At 38.0% G+C, this 14,235-nt stretch overlaps 1 protein-coding gene and 4 non-coding genes across 5 annotated transcripts; 4 read left to right on the top strand and 1 right to left on the bottom strand.

The window, feature by feature from the left end:
• The first annotated feature begins 2,107 nt into the window (after positions 1–2,107).
• Positions 2,108–2,178, top strand: TRNAG-CCC (transfer RNA glycine (anticodon CCC)). The gene has a single exon. It is a non-coding gene; the product is annotated as a tRNA-Gly (tRNA).
• A 142-nt stretch (positions 2,179–2,320) lies between these two features.
• On the top strand, positions 2,321–2,391 carry TRNAG-GCC (transfer RNA glycine (anticodon GCC)). Its single transcript has one exon. It is a non-coding gene; the product is annotated as a tRNA-Gly (tRNA).
• Positions 2,392–2,644: 253 nt separating this feature from the next.
• TRNAG-GCC (transfer RNA glycine (anticodon GCC)) lies at positions 2,645–2,715 on the top strand. Its single transcript has one exon. It is a non-coding gene; the product is annotated as a tRNA-Gly (tRNA).
• Positions 2,716–3,089: 374 nt separating this feature from the next.
• On the top strand, positions 3,090–3,160 carry TRNAG-GCC (transfer RNA glycine (anticodon GCC)). The gene has a single exon. It is a non-coding gene; the product is annotated as a tRNA-Gly (tRNA).
• A 10,329-nt stretch (positions 3,161–13,489) lies between these two features.
• LOC108061210 (uncharacterized) lies at positions 13,490–14,234 on the bottom strand. Its single transcript, XM_017147293.2, has 4 exons — positions 14,175–14,234; positions 13,934–14,089; positions 13,706–13,876; positions 13,490–13,648 (listed from the first exon to the last, which is right to left on the bottom strand). The coding sequence occupies exons 1-4, from the start codon at positions 14,232–14,234 to the stop codon at positions 13,490–13,492; spliced, it is 546 nt and encodes a 181-aa protein (XP_017002782.2).
• Between the last annotated feature and the right edge of the window lies 1 nt (position 14,235).

Genomic DNA, 14,235 nt, shown 5'->3' with positions numbered 1-14,235 from the left:
TTAAAATACTTAGCTCTTGAAATGCAATTAAAGCTGTTCCGCTGGACTTTGCTGTTGGTTTTTGTTTTGGCAATGGTTGTTGAGAGCTCTATTCTTGGCTTCGGAACCAAGAAATCGGATAAGGTTCCGCTAAAGGGCAAGGCTCCAGATAAGAATTCCCTATTGAACAAAAAACTATCGGCTGACTATATAAACGGCGTGCTGAGCATACAGGGCCGTATGCTTTTCAATGCCGTCAATAAGCCATCATCTCTGAAGCTCTATCGCAGTGCTCGCTATGAGCAGACCCCTTAGGACCATTCGGATTGCTTGGGGAAACAGATCTTGCCACTCGACAGCCATTTGTAAATCGTTAATTTTCAAAGCATTTATATTTTCTTGAAATAAAATTGAATTATTGAAGTTAAATTAAAATAATATTCTCTGGTGTATTTAAAAATGCATAAGTTTATCAAATTTCAATAAGAAACAAAATAATTTCTATAAAATTTGAATTCTCTGGTGTATTAAATTCTACTAAGAAATAACAAAAGTTCTATAAAAACATTTTAGAAATTTTTCTACATTTACCATTTGTTTTAAAATATTTTAGCTTGGGAAATATTAACGGAAACATCTGGACCGCATAAACGTTGCCAATGCAACCCAAAAAACTGGCTGCAATTTGGCCGGCAAATAGTTCACGCCAATCAGTATCGATTAAGGCTTGGACACTCGTACAAAACCGCGATTAATCCGGCATCTAACAGCAGTCATAACACCCCTTGGCAGGCCGGGCACATGGTTAGCCAGATCGATTTACGATCAGCATCCAGTTGGCCGAGTTGGCCGGGCGGCTGTGGCTGTAACCTCATCGAAAGCAACACCTTGTGTAACATTAATTTGAGCAATTTAAAATCGACCGGCCAGTGGCTACAAATCAATTTCAGCTTGACAACTTAACAGTCTAATCGAAAACAACAAAATGGTTGCCCCGCCAACACGCCGACATTGGGACCAACTCAATTGACCAGCTGTCCATGTAGAGTCCAAATATGACCTGTTCCCCTCCGTTCCTCTGCGATCCCCGATCTCTGCCAACTCCTCGACTCCCGGCTGAATGTTGCTCCCTTCTTTGAGCTCCTTGTCGCGCAGTAAAATTGTCATATTGCAAGCGCACGCAGGCGCAGCGTAAATGTTAAAAATTATAGTTAAACTCATAAATTACAGGCGTAGTCAGCCGTTGAAACCCGTTCTCGGTTCTCCGATCTGCGATCTGCGATCGCCCCCCGAAACGAATGAACATGCCCTGACAGCTCTCCGGGTCTTTTAGACAATTTAAAGGCGGCGGTTCGTACTCAATAAACCAAATTCCGCACATAATTAATCGATCCAGAGAGCCGGCTGCAAGCAGGCCCCACTCTGTTTTCTGTTTGTTGGCTTTATTTTTTATTTTTTACACAATATTTTGACTTTGGATGTGGGCCCGAGCCTGAGCCCGGGTGAGAGATGAGGGGCAGCGGTGGCGTAGGTGTGCGAGAGGCGAAACTTTTTAATAGTCGCGCCATAATCGTAAATCTTTTGTGTCCGACGCAGTGCAACGAACGACAGGGCCGACAAAGCCAAGGCTCGGATCAGGATGGATGGTATGGTGTGGTGGTATGGGTATGCTTATGGGTCGTTGGAAAGGATAGAGGGGGAGGCACTGCGGCAGTTATAAGGCCATGGGGGATGGGGATGGGGATGGGGATGGGGATGGCGATTGCTAAAAGCCAACCCATACCATGCCAAACATACCGAGCCGAGCGGCAGACCTACCTACAAACAAATCGAGCCAATGTTCACAACTTTATTTATCGCTTAGGAACACGGCCAGGTAACTGTCCTTTCCCGAGAAAGGGTTTGTCTCTCAGGTGAATGAGAGCGAACTAAGTAGTTTGGTATAGCTGATGCAGCGTTTTTTACTTAAATGCACCATTTTAGGATTGATTAGCTGGTCTAAAATATAGGTCGTTTGTTAAATTATACTCAACATTTATTTTGAAGGTACTTCAAGTTACTTTAGTCTTGTCTTTTAATGATCCCAACAACTTTTCTTGTTTCCACTTTTTCCCAACAACCTAATGCGGCATCGATGGTTCAATGGTAGAATGCCCGCCTCCCACGCGAGTGATCCGGGTTCGATTCCCGGTCGATGCAAATTTATATTTTTCATTATCTTTTTTTAAATTATGAAATAATCTTTTAGATAACAAGACCCGAATTAAAAATGGCTTTTTTTAACTAAGCCATTTAATACTCGTCGCTTATATTGGGAAGTTTTGACGCCCCGAAACAGGAAGCATCGGTGGTTCAGTGGTAGAATGCTCGCCTGCCACGCGGGCGGCCCGGGTTCGATTCCCGGCCGATGCAAATTAATATTCATTTTTGTTTTTATTTTTTTTTAATGTGTGTAATGATGTTTTATTCTCAAATGATTTTTAGATTTAAGATTTTCTGAAATATAATTTCAGTTTTTCTTACAAAACCCGTTCAGCTCTCTGCGAAGTGACTGGATGCATTTGAAATCCGGTTTTCTATCCAGAGATGATCTTTTGCAGAGATCTTCGCCAATTTGTCCACCAAAAGGAAAATTTTTGCTGGGAAAATACAAGTTTTCCCAACAGCATCGGTGGTTCAGTGGTAGAATGCTCGCCTGCCACGCGGGCGGCCCGGGTTCGATTCCCGGCCGATGCAAACCATTTCTTTTATTTCTTTATATATTCTTTTACTTACCAAGTAAAATACCCTCAAAGTTTAAATCAGTGGCGGATCTAGGATTCTTTTGTGGGGGGTAATATCAGAACAATTTTTTTGTTGCACACTTTTTGAATACCAAAATTGCTTTAATTTATCACCAGAGTGAGGGGATATATATCAGCGCATGGTTTAAATGTGTTACTAAATTTTAGAAAAGTGGCAAAAAAAAGTACCAAAAGAGTGTTTGTTGAATTATATTGTTTAATTCCATTCAAGTTAATTAAATTTATCTCTGGTTTATTTTTAGAACAGCAAGTAGGCCTGTTGATTGCAAGTTTATGGCTGGGTATTCTGACGGCCAATTTCATGAAGCATCGGTGGTTCAGTGGTAGAATGCTCGCCTGCCACGCGGGCGGCCCGGGTTCGATTCCCGGCCGATGCAATCCAATTTTTTTTAAACATTTTTCAATATATTAAATCGACATTTTATGGTTATCTTATCTACTTTCCTACGCAATGTTTTGTCAATATTACATACATTTAAAAACATTAAATTTTATTTACTTAACATATTAATAATAAATATATTAATAGTATTAATTGAATACCTAGTGATTTTTTTTTTTAACTTTTGGTAGATATTAGAGCCCTGCATGAATCAACAGTATGTTTCGTTCACAGTATTACCGTAGTAGGCTAAGATACTGTTACTACTGTGCTTCCCAGTTTCGAGATATGAATCATCCGAAACCTATGTTTCAAATGATTCGGATCATATGAACACACAACAAAAATTTTTGCCAACAGTGTGGATTCGAGACTATGTTTCAAACGTTTCGAGATGTTTCGAAACATCAAAGTAGGCAAAGGGGCTACTGTGTATAATATTGTAGAGCAATTCAGTTTGTCTGTGCTGGGGCTAAAAATGGAGAATATTGATCCTGCAGATGTTGTAAGTTAAAATTCTAAGTAGCATCAGAAATCGCGCAGCTCTGAATTGGTGTTGCAATCTTATGTGCATCAATATAAATTTACGCCACCTCACCGCTGCGCGTTTTCTGTGGCTCCCCAGACTATATATCTATCATGTAGAAATATACCTAATCCTTTTTTTTTAAATATTAGTTACCCAATTCTGTGCAAATAAAGCTTAGTTCCGGGGAGTATCAAATTAGCGAAAAACGAGGAAGAAGCAAAGTTTGGTCTGTGTTCGGCAAAGTTGTCGACAAGCAAAACAGAGATGTTCCAGGTTTCGTCGCTTGTAGAACGTGTCCCAGCGTGATGAAGTTCTTTGGGAACACATCAAACCTTGTGAGGCACAAGTGCTATAAGGAGAAATCTTCGCCGTCATCTAGTGCTTTGGGAGAAACCGTATTAGACGCTAGCACCAAAGCTGAAATTACTTTAGCTTTAACAAAATGGTCGGTTAAAAATTGTCGACCCTTCCAAATAGTTGCAGATGAAGGCCTCTTGGATCTTGCAGATGTTTTAGTTCGAATTGGTGCTCGGCTTGGGTCCTCAGTCGACATTAAAAAAAGCCTACCCCATCCAACCACGATTTCTCGCAACATAAGGGAATTATATCAGAAAGAGGTATCTCAAGTTAAGCAGGAACTGGCCCAAGTAAGATCGTTTGGTTTCTCTATAACCTCAGACGTATGGACTGATATGTTTCTAAAACGTTCATATCTAAGCGTTACAATTCATTATATTCTTGAGGATAAGCTATTTAACCGACTGCTTACGATGACTTCAATGAACGGCGAGTCTTGCACAGGTACTATTAAGATGTCAAATTTTTTCTAACCGTTATTAATATGCAATATATTTCAGGCGCAAAAATAAGAAGTAAGGTAGAAGACTGCCTTAATGAATTTAGTCTTGACATGCGTAAGGCAGTGGTTGTCACAGACCGTGGATCGAACATGATCTCAGCCTTCAAAAACTATGATCACATTAACTGTGTGAACCACCTTTTAAATAACGTTATTGAAAAAACGTTCAAGGATATTCCAGAACTTGAACTAATGTTATCGACATCCAGCAAAATTGTAAAGTATTTTAAAAAATCCGGCGAAAATATTAATCTAAATTCCAGTTTAAAAAGTATTTGCCCAACTCGTTGGAATACTATTTATTACACACTTAAATCAATTGAATCCAACTTCAACGATATAACTGCTATACTTTTAAGAAAAAATGAACTAAGCAGAATGAGAGATCTTAACTCGCGAGACCTTAGTTCCGTTACGGAAGTATTGGGCCACTTCGAAAATTCTTCCAAAACTTTAGAAGGAGAAAAATATCCTACATTACACTTGGTCATACCACATATTGGAAAACTAAACAAAATTTGTTGTGACAATTCGATTAATACACTAGTAGCAAAAAAACTAAAAGAATCTTTGGAAAACGGTATAAAAAATGTTGTACTAAAACACATTTCAAAATTTCATAATCTCGCTCATTTCCTGTTTCCGCCAACCAACCAATTGCTGCAATTCACTCAAGAAGAAAAAATGGAGACTATAGCTCTATGTAAGGAATTGATGACGGCAACCAATGAAAATATGGATGAGGAAAATTTAAATGAAATTGGAGATGAACATATCTTTTCCGATTATATAACTAAATCGGCCTGTGGTGACATCCAAGAAAAGTCAGAAAAAGAAGTTCAGCGCTACCTAAACTTACAGGTGAAATACTCTGATGACTTTGATGTCCTAGCTTGGTGGAAAAACAATGAGAACTATGTCCCATCTTTGTACAAGTTATCAAGAAAAATTTTTTCCATACCTTCAAGTAGCGCTGCTTCAGAGAGAGTATTTTCAAGGGCCAGAAACTTGCTCTCAGAAAAAAGAAGTGCTATAGGATCCAACCCAACCTTAGTTGATGAAATAATGTTTTTAAATAGCAACTACAAATTTAATTAACAATTGTTCACATGAACATATTCGCTATGAAGTAATCTAAGTCCCCCAGAAAACAATTTTTTTTACTTGTGTCATTGCTTGTATATTAAATTTACGATATTTTCAAATTGGAGTAGACTTTTGGTTAAATAACTTAAAAAATCATTTTTTTATTCACAGTAGGCGTTTCGCCTACGTAGTGTTTCGAATTATCTCGAATTGTTCGAAACATTGAAACATATGAAACATACTGCCAAATTGTTTCGAGATATTTCGTCTATAATGTTTCGAAACATTGAAACTTTGAAGCTTCGAATCATACGAATCACCGAAACATATGAAACGTACTGTGACAGAATGATCCTAACACTGTTGATTCATGCAGGGCTCTAGTAGATATCCCTTATGGTCATTTACGATCTTAAGACTGAAAAGGTAAAGCTTATACTTCCTTGAAATGTTTTGACAACTAATTATGATAATATTAGGCTGTCACCGTTGCTACAAGTATGGGCTCTTCGAAAAACATGATAGCAAATGATGGCCATGTCGATTTAATTGAAGAAAAAAATATATATTCGTATCTAAGAAACAAGGCCTTTTCATTCATGAAAACATTGAGATTTCAAACAAATTTAACCTGAAAGAAATCTGAATTCTGCTTACAAATGTAACACAGGTACACAGCCAAAAATTTCCACGAACCATTTCAAGTTTTCCATGATATTTGGGTGCTCCTGAGTAAAAGTCCCATACAAAATTATTTTCTATCACCTACAGGTTCCGCGGTATAGCTAAGAATACAAAAAACCGATGTTTGCCGACATTTTGAATTACGTGGCCTATATAATTGGAACAACCTTTATTATTTTCGGTAGGACCTACTCTCAATACATCAAGGCATTCCTAAAAAATAGTCCCCATTGTGAACCATTGCCCATGTCTTTGGAATTCGACGCCAAAGTTGAAAATCCCAAAATTGTAGAGATTTTTCTGATGGAAAAACAATTCTGAGGATTAAATCTTGAATGGAAGTAATTTTAACTATTCATTGTATCTATTGTTCATTGTATGCTTTAATTTCGATTTAAAGCGTTTTCATGAGAACATTTTATTGGATTTCTTATACTAATAAAACCGATTTTTTATTTCATTATCTACTCCTAAATGTTGTCAAATTTTGAATAAGTCATGGCAACCTCTAGAACTAAGAAACTAAAATACGTTCACTGAACATACACAGAGAAATGTAAATGTTTACTCCCATTCTGTAGGATGCCTTGACTTTTTTAAAATTTGACAACATTTAGGAGTAGATAATGAAATAAAAAAAACGGTTTTATTAGTATAATAAATCCAATAAAAAATATTCTCATGAAATCGCTTTAAAGCGAAATTAAAGCATACAATGAACAATAGATACAATGAATAGTTAAAATTACTTCCATTCAAGATTTAATCCTCAGAATTGTTTTTCCATCAGAAAAATCTCTACAATTTTGGGATTTTCAACTTTGGCGTCGAATTCCAAAGACATGGGCAATGGTTCACAATGGGGACTATTTTTTAGGAATGCCTTGATGTATTGAGAGTAGGTCCTACCGAAAATAAAAAATGTTGGTCCAATTATATAGGACACGTAATTCAAAATGTCGGCAAACATCGGTTTTTTGTATTCTTAGCTATACCGCGGAACCTGTAGGTGATGGAAAATAATTTTGTATGGGACTTTTACTCAGGAGCACCCAAATATCATGGAAAACTTGAAATGGTTCGTGGAAATTTCACAAAGTTTAATTTTGTGTTCCTGTGTAATCAGTTCAGTAGCATCGGCTGTACAACTGCTGGGTTACTTACAGAGTCCGAAGATTTCCAGGAATTGTGGTTGTAAAACTTAATCAAGCATTAGTTGGGAAACGATCACCGGATTCCGCGTCCGTATCTCTTGCCCATTCACCTTGCGAACAGCAGTCCGAATGAGTCGAGTTGAGTTGTTTCCCCTGAAGAAGGCGCGCACCATGAATAGAGTTAGGATCATGGCCAAATGAGCAGCCTTAAGCAAGTAAGTATCCCATGGCAAGCCCCTCTTGTAAGCCCGACTTGTGTGCGCATTATTCAAATGCCCATCTAAGTATCTGTCGCTGTCGCTGGCTTTGTATCTGTATCTGTTTCTGTACCCAAGTCCGAGTCCGAGTTCGAGTCCGTGGAAAAGCCAAGCCGGGCGCATGCCAAGCCACGTAACCCAGCGAACAGAAACGAAACGAATCGCTGGGAGAGAGACAGCGACAACATGGAGAACTGTCAGTTGGAGCTGACATATAAACTGACAGTTTGAAATTGAGGTTTTCTCCATGCTGACAGCGTAACACGTCAACTTAAGGAGGCATGAGGCCGGCCGAAGTGCCTGTCCAGATACAAATAGACAACCGGGGCCCCGAGGAGTGCGCGACTAGTCCATGTAAAGCGAAAAGATAGTTAAGACTCCGCCAGAGCAAGAGCAAGATGGAGATGGAGATGGAGACGGAGCCAGCAGCTATCGCAGACAGCAGCCGTAGACAGCAGGCAATTTGACAGCTTAAACACACGAGCATGTCAAAATGATATGATCGCTAAGTGAGCGCAAACACACAAAAGCCCAGAACGGCATACGGAGATATACACCCAGAAAACAAAATGGACTAAAAAGGGGCCTAATTACCTAAAATTTTAGGAAACATGGCCAGAAAAATGCGCCAAGGCCATGCATTACCTTAAATGTTGTCCATGTGGACTATATTTTTTAACGCAGTTTTGAATTTATTTCTGGTAATCGTTACCTAAAAAAATGGCTAGTGGACTAGATTTTTAGGTCAAAATTACCTAAATATTAGGTATTTTCAAAAAAAATTAACATTTTTACTATTGATAGTAACATATTTGTTTATTTTAATTGCTTATATTGTTTTATTCGGATAAGTAAACATTTTACCTTTCTGAAAAAACAATCATGTTATTTTGTCCTCGGTGGGAATCGATCCCCGGTCTTCTGCGCCAGAGTCCAATATGCTAGCCTCTGGTCTACGGAACTACTTAAAGGCCCTGCGGCAAAACCAAAGCCTGCTTCTAGGGGCACAGGCGAATTCTATTTTTAGAATAGGGCACTATTACCTTAAAAGTAGGAAAATAGTCCACGTTGGTATTGAGTTTATATATTGAAACTTTTCCATCACTAGCTTTAAGATAAGTCTAATACAAATTTTTAATAATAAACTTAAAAAACCGAAAAAATTGTTTATTAATATTAAGGACCAATATTTGTATTAAATTGTGAGTAATAATCGACTTCAAACTATTCCTAAATTTTAGGTCTTATGGACCAATTTTAAGGTTACGATGGCCTATAAAAATCTCTTTAGCTTTACCTAAAAAGTAGGAACATAGTCCACATGCTAATATTTTAAGGTAACCCATTACCTAAATCTGAAATTTTAGTCTATGAAAATTTTTTAGGTCATACATTACCTAAAAAATAGTCCCACATTTCTCTGGGTGTAGCCGGATGAATGCGAAATGAGCAGGGAGGGGCGGTTGGTACAGTAAAACCTGCTAAGAAGGAAAATATGGTTATAATAGGAGTGCAGATTCCAGACCTCAAAACATAAAAATAAATTTCAAATGTAAATGAAAAATTTGTATTTTATTAAGTTTTTATAAACTTTTATTAGGTTATAAACCACATAAAAAGGGTTAAAACGGGTTTCCATAGTAATAAAATTTTCTTAAGTTATAAAAAACATTTAACAAAAATGTTTACGTCTTAAAATTATTTTTTTTTCTCAACCATTAAATTAAATATGATCAAAGTATAAGATTTAATATTTTTTAATAACAGATATTACCAACTAAAAATTATTGATATTATTTTTAGAACTATTTTCTTTTATAAACTATGGATGGTTTTGTTAATATGTTAGTTCAGAAATACAGAAGTAATGGCAATATAAGAGGTGAAGCCTGTAGGCGGTTATTCCATAATCCAACTCCTAGCCAGCCTCAAGTGTTGCATCTTCTTTGCGCCGCTGCGCATTGGTTTCTTTAATAAGAAACCCACAGCTCGACGCTCGGACAAAACTTTTGCCTGTCAGCGTTGGTTGCCAAGTGGAGCTCGGTCGGTCTGGGAGTTGGGGCCTTGGGTCTGGGACTCGGGAACTCTGGGCTTAGGTTGGGGCCTGAGTCTGAGACGGGGTCTTGAGACCCGGTGTGTGCGCCTGGGTAACTTATCTCGGCTTTCAGTGTCAGCATGTTGTAGCTGTTGTGCGCTCGTTCGGAGGTTCGGCGTGCGTGTTGCTTTTCATGTTTACATTAATAAAAGTCAAAGGTTCTCGAGACTGACATATTGTAATTTATGTTTAGTGACAGCTTTATATCGGCGCAAAACGAACTTTAATCACTTGTTATTTAGCATAAATGAGTTGCCTCCTCTTGGGCTGACTTGCGGATGAGTGGAATTGATTTGTTACTTTGATTTGCGATCGGGTAACCCATCGGAATATGCAATCTCTGATGACCGCATCGGGGTTTGCATATTGAATTCGCAAGCGACTACGAGACTGCGACTACCTAATAAATATTATTTAATTTTATTTCATTGAATACTCTTTGTTCGCTGACGGGTGTGCAAAATTGAATAAGCTGCCACTTAGAATGGGGGTCTCTTGTCAGTTTTATGTCAAAATAAATGAAGTTAAATGACAGTTTAATCAAGGCGTCAGGCAATGTCAGAGCATCATCAACCCCGCGGCACCGTCATTATCATCATTACTATACGTTCGGTTAGTCGGTTAGTCAGTCAGTCAGTCAGTCCGTCAGTCAGTTGGTGGGTTAGTCATGTGTGTGCCCCTGCTCGAACACGAGGAACTATTGTAAAACCCAACTGCTGTTATGCTGACTGCCTGTGACTTGTGTAATACATATCTGGCGAACAATGCGAATCCGTCGACCAAGTCGCACACTTTTTTATACATATATCTCTGTATTTTCTTCTGTTGGCCTGTCATTGTCAGGCATTTGGCGAGAGACGTTCGTAAGTGCATTTGCATTTTGCATTTGGCGCGTTGCAAGCTGCAAATGTTTTTGACACTTGACAGCCAACGCACTGACAGCTATAAAAATGTACGATAAACTTGCAGTACATGGCCAACAGCACAGTGGCAGAAATTACTGTAAGCATGAAGGAAAAATAAAATACATAGCCTTCTGATAAATATTAATCTAAAAATGCATCGATCAAATTTAAAAATTCCTGCTACAAGCTGCAACCTCAAAACCAATTTATCCGGATAGGCCAAATCATCTGGTAATTATTATCAGCGGGATGCGTTTGTTGTGGCTTTAACCGTCGGCCCGCAGATCGACCGACTCCCGCGTAAAAATAGAAAACCAAATAAATCTTCGCCGCTCTTTGAGGACGCCGTCTTCCTCCGATGGGGAATACATCTGTACTCTTTATGCCGCGTCATCGTCGGCAAGAAGTTGTTTACAAATGAATTTAATTGATCAATCAAAGCGAGTGAAGATCAAAAAAAAAGAAGAAAAATAGGAGAAAGAAATAAGATCAAAGCAACGCGGAGCCCAAAACAGACAAATGCCTTACAAGCAGCGACAAGCCGAACATGCAGCAATCAGCCAGCAAGGGGCAACACCACATTAGACATGTTCTCCGCTCTTTCAGTCACTCACTCAGTCAGTTATTCAGTCACTCAGTCATTCAGTCAGCCATTCATTCCGATCGCTCCATGTCCATTTGGGCCCGCCACTTCAACTTGAAGATTCATTGCATCGCACTGCATAGCCTCCAATGTTCGCTGGCGTTGTTTTGATTGGTATCACTCAATGAACTTTGATTGTTGTAAATGTAATTAATCAATAACACAAACATTTACACAACAGCCAGCAAATGGGAGAGCCAGCGAGGTGGCCAGGGGGCACCATCAGCATCTTAATCAAGCGCAATTGTGCTGGGAATCGATAGGAGATTGTTGTGACACTGGCTCTGGTCTTGCCAAGTCTGGACTCGGTCAATGGTTGATAAGTTGCGATGGAAGATAAATTGGAAAATGTGTTTTGTGTAATGAGAAATCGATTGTAGAACGAGTGGAGTTATAGACAACGAAGACCAGGAGATATATGACGCAGGCTAGCTACTCTGGGTTCTTAATAAGATCTTTTATCAAACTCTATACAAGTAAAGTAATACCGATTATATATTAAAATATTTATATTTTACATTTATTTTCTAAAAATAAAGTTATTCCCTCCCATCCATTTAGTCATCCCTTAAATTTCAGCCAATTGATATTAATTATTCAGACACTGGTTTTAGGACTAATGACACATGCATTGTCCAGCCACTCAATGGAACCGACTCTCTCTTTAACCGTCATTACATAAATTAAACGCCAAATCGTATGCATAATTTTAATAAATATTATAAGTCCCAACCTCCGCTGGCAAACAACAAAAGTGACTGCGACTAAACATCCGGCGGAGGTCATAGAGAGCGGGCAGCCAAAATCTCATAAATAACCCAACCGAAACGAACAGATCCGAACCGATCCCCACTGAATTGAGCTGAAAAATGGTTTACAAAATATATTTTATTTTTGTGCCATGGCGATAAGGCAAAAAGTAGCCAAGGGAGGCGGATCGGGCAGTGGGTGTGAGAAATCTGCGCTGCAGAAATAATAGCTGAAAAATTTGTAAATATTTCATAAATGGGACATAAATTAACACAACTAATGCCATAAACTACGGCGGCGGCAGCAACAATAACCACTGTTGCCATGATTTGTTGCACGATAATTGCAGCCAGTTGCAGTAGCAGTGTGGCAGTGTCAGTGCCGAGTACCGACAAACTTACGAACACGAAAAATAGTCGCAAAAGTTGACATTTTCGCTCGCTTTATCTAAATGCACTAAATAAACCGCACATACACAGATACCGGAGCACATGTGCATAATGTCATTTGTTCACAATTTATCGGTGGCCCAACAAAATGTGAAAAGCAAACGGCAAAAAATAATGCAACATCGGGGGAAACGTCGGGCGGCAGCATAAATATTTTAATATGATTTACAAGCGGATGCAGTCGGAGCTTAGACTCGAAATTCGAGTATGGTTCTGGCTTAGTTCTTTTTTATTCACCCCTATCTATTGGGCACACATAGCCGTGGCTCTATATATTTTATAAATGGGCTTTCCGCAAAAACAGGATGTTTTTGATAGCGCAGAGTTTGTCCACAAGCCAATGCAGTTGTCCGACATGAAATATGGATTAGCCGAAAATTATGCATAAATTATACTCAGCCACTCTGCCGGCTTATGGGATAACATTACGGCATTAGTATTTAGTTAAATATTTATGTATCCGATTTGTAAATTTATCACTTAAAATGGGTCTATGCTGTCATAAATATTAGCACATCCAGGAAGTGGCAAAAAAGCTTTGTAAAATATATTTAACAATTTCAAATTGTAAAAACCCCCGTTTATTTATTTAAAAATAGTATGTGGTACACACTGAAGTATTTTGTATTTTTGTTTCACTAAAAAGAGTGTATATAATTATAATTTAATTAGAATGTTTTAAAGGGACTGTGGCATTGTTAATGGCTAAAATAAATATTCTCGTTTTTATAAAGGCGTAGTTTATATCCTACTGACTGACTTCAATAAACTTTGCTTTGATTAAAGAATATTTCGATAGTTTTCATTTCACTTAAGGGTTTTTTCTTTGATTAAATTCAGATGCCAAATAAAAAGGGAAGTAAAAATATAATATGAGTTTTCATATATTTTAAAACATTTATATTTATGCAACTTAGGAGTTAATAGTAACATATACGTTCACCGTAGATCGGTGAGTTTTATTATTAAACCATTTGCTTTCAAAAAGATAGTCGCCTTCAGGAAACTGCAGAACATTTGTCATTTGATTATTCAGGAAGCTGGCAGTAAGCTTTTCCACATTAATATACGGCTGCTAAAAAAAATATTGCAGATATGGGCTTATTACAGAAAATCTTGGCGGACTTACCTTATAAGGGCAAGTTGTATTTAACAAATTTGAGTGACGAACAAACAAATTAAGAAGATATGTGATGACAGGGTTCGATCTTTTCGTCTTTAAAAACCTACAGGCATCTACGGAAACATTGTATAGGAATGGCTTATAGCCATTTAATCTCTGGAACAATGCGATGTTGATCTAAAATAACATGTTTTAAATGAAAACGTGAATCTAAAAAATTGTCTATATACGAACTATGGCATTGGTAATGGGTAGTTTAAGCAATCTCGATTTCACAGTAGCATATTTGTAGGTCCTATTCACCGACTTTAAATAGCAAGCCTCATAGGCAACAAACTCAAGGTCATGGGAAGTGCATTTGATGTTGCTGAACTCCACTCTAGAGGCGATCTAAAACAAAGATAAAGGTACATTTTAAATTTGTGCATAAATCACTCTGTATTGCTTGTTGTCCTATTAATTAAATAATACTTACTTCTGCAATGACACAAAGGATCACAACGATTAGCACGCATTGTTTACATCCGAAGACCATT

The sequence above is a fragment of the Drosophila takahashii genome, chromosome 2L, assembly GCF_030179915.1.
Source record: "Drosophila takahashii strain IR98-3 E-12201 chromosome 2L, DtakHiC1v2, whole genome shotgun sequence".
NCBI lineage: Eukaryota > Metazoa > Arthropoda > Insecta > Diptera > Drosophilidae > Drosophila > Drosophila takahashii.
Note: the sequence above shows the minus strand (reverse complement) of the source record. Positions and strands in the feature narration are given on the sequence as shown.

Excerpts from the sequence above, each read along its gene's own strand:
- LOC108061210 (XM_017147293.2), bottom strand. The coding sequence starts at position 14,234 with ATGGTCTTCGGATGTAAACAATGCGTGCTAATCGTTGTGATCCTTTGT. Across the intron at positions 14,090-14,174 it reads TCCTTTGTGTCATTGCAGAA|ATCGCCTCTAGAGTGGAGTT; the intron begins GTAAGTATTATT and ends TCTTTGTTTTAG. Across the intron at positions 13,649-13,705 it reads ATACAACTTGCCCTTATAAG|CCGTATATTAATGTGGAAAA; the intron begins GTAAGTCCGCCA and ends TTTTTTTAGCAG.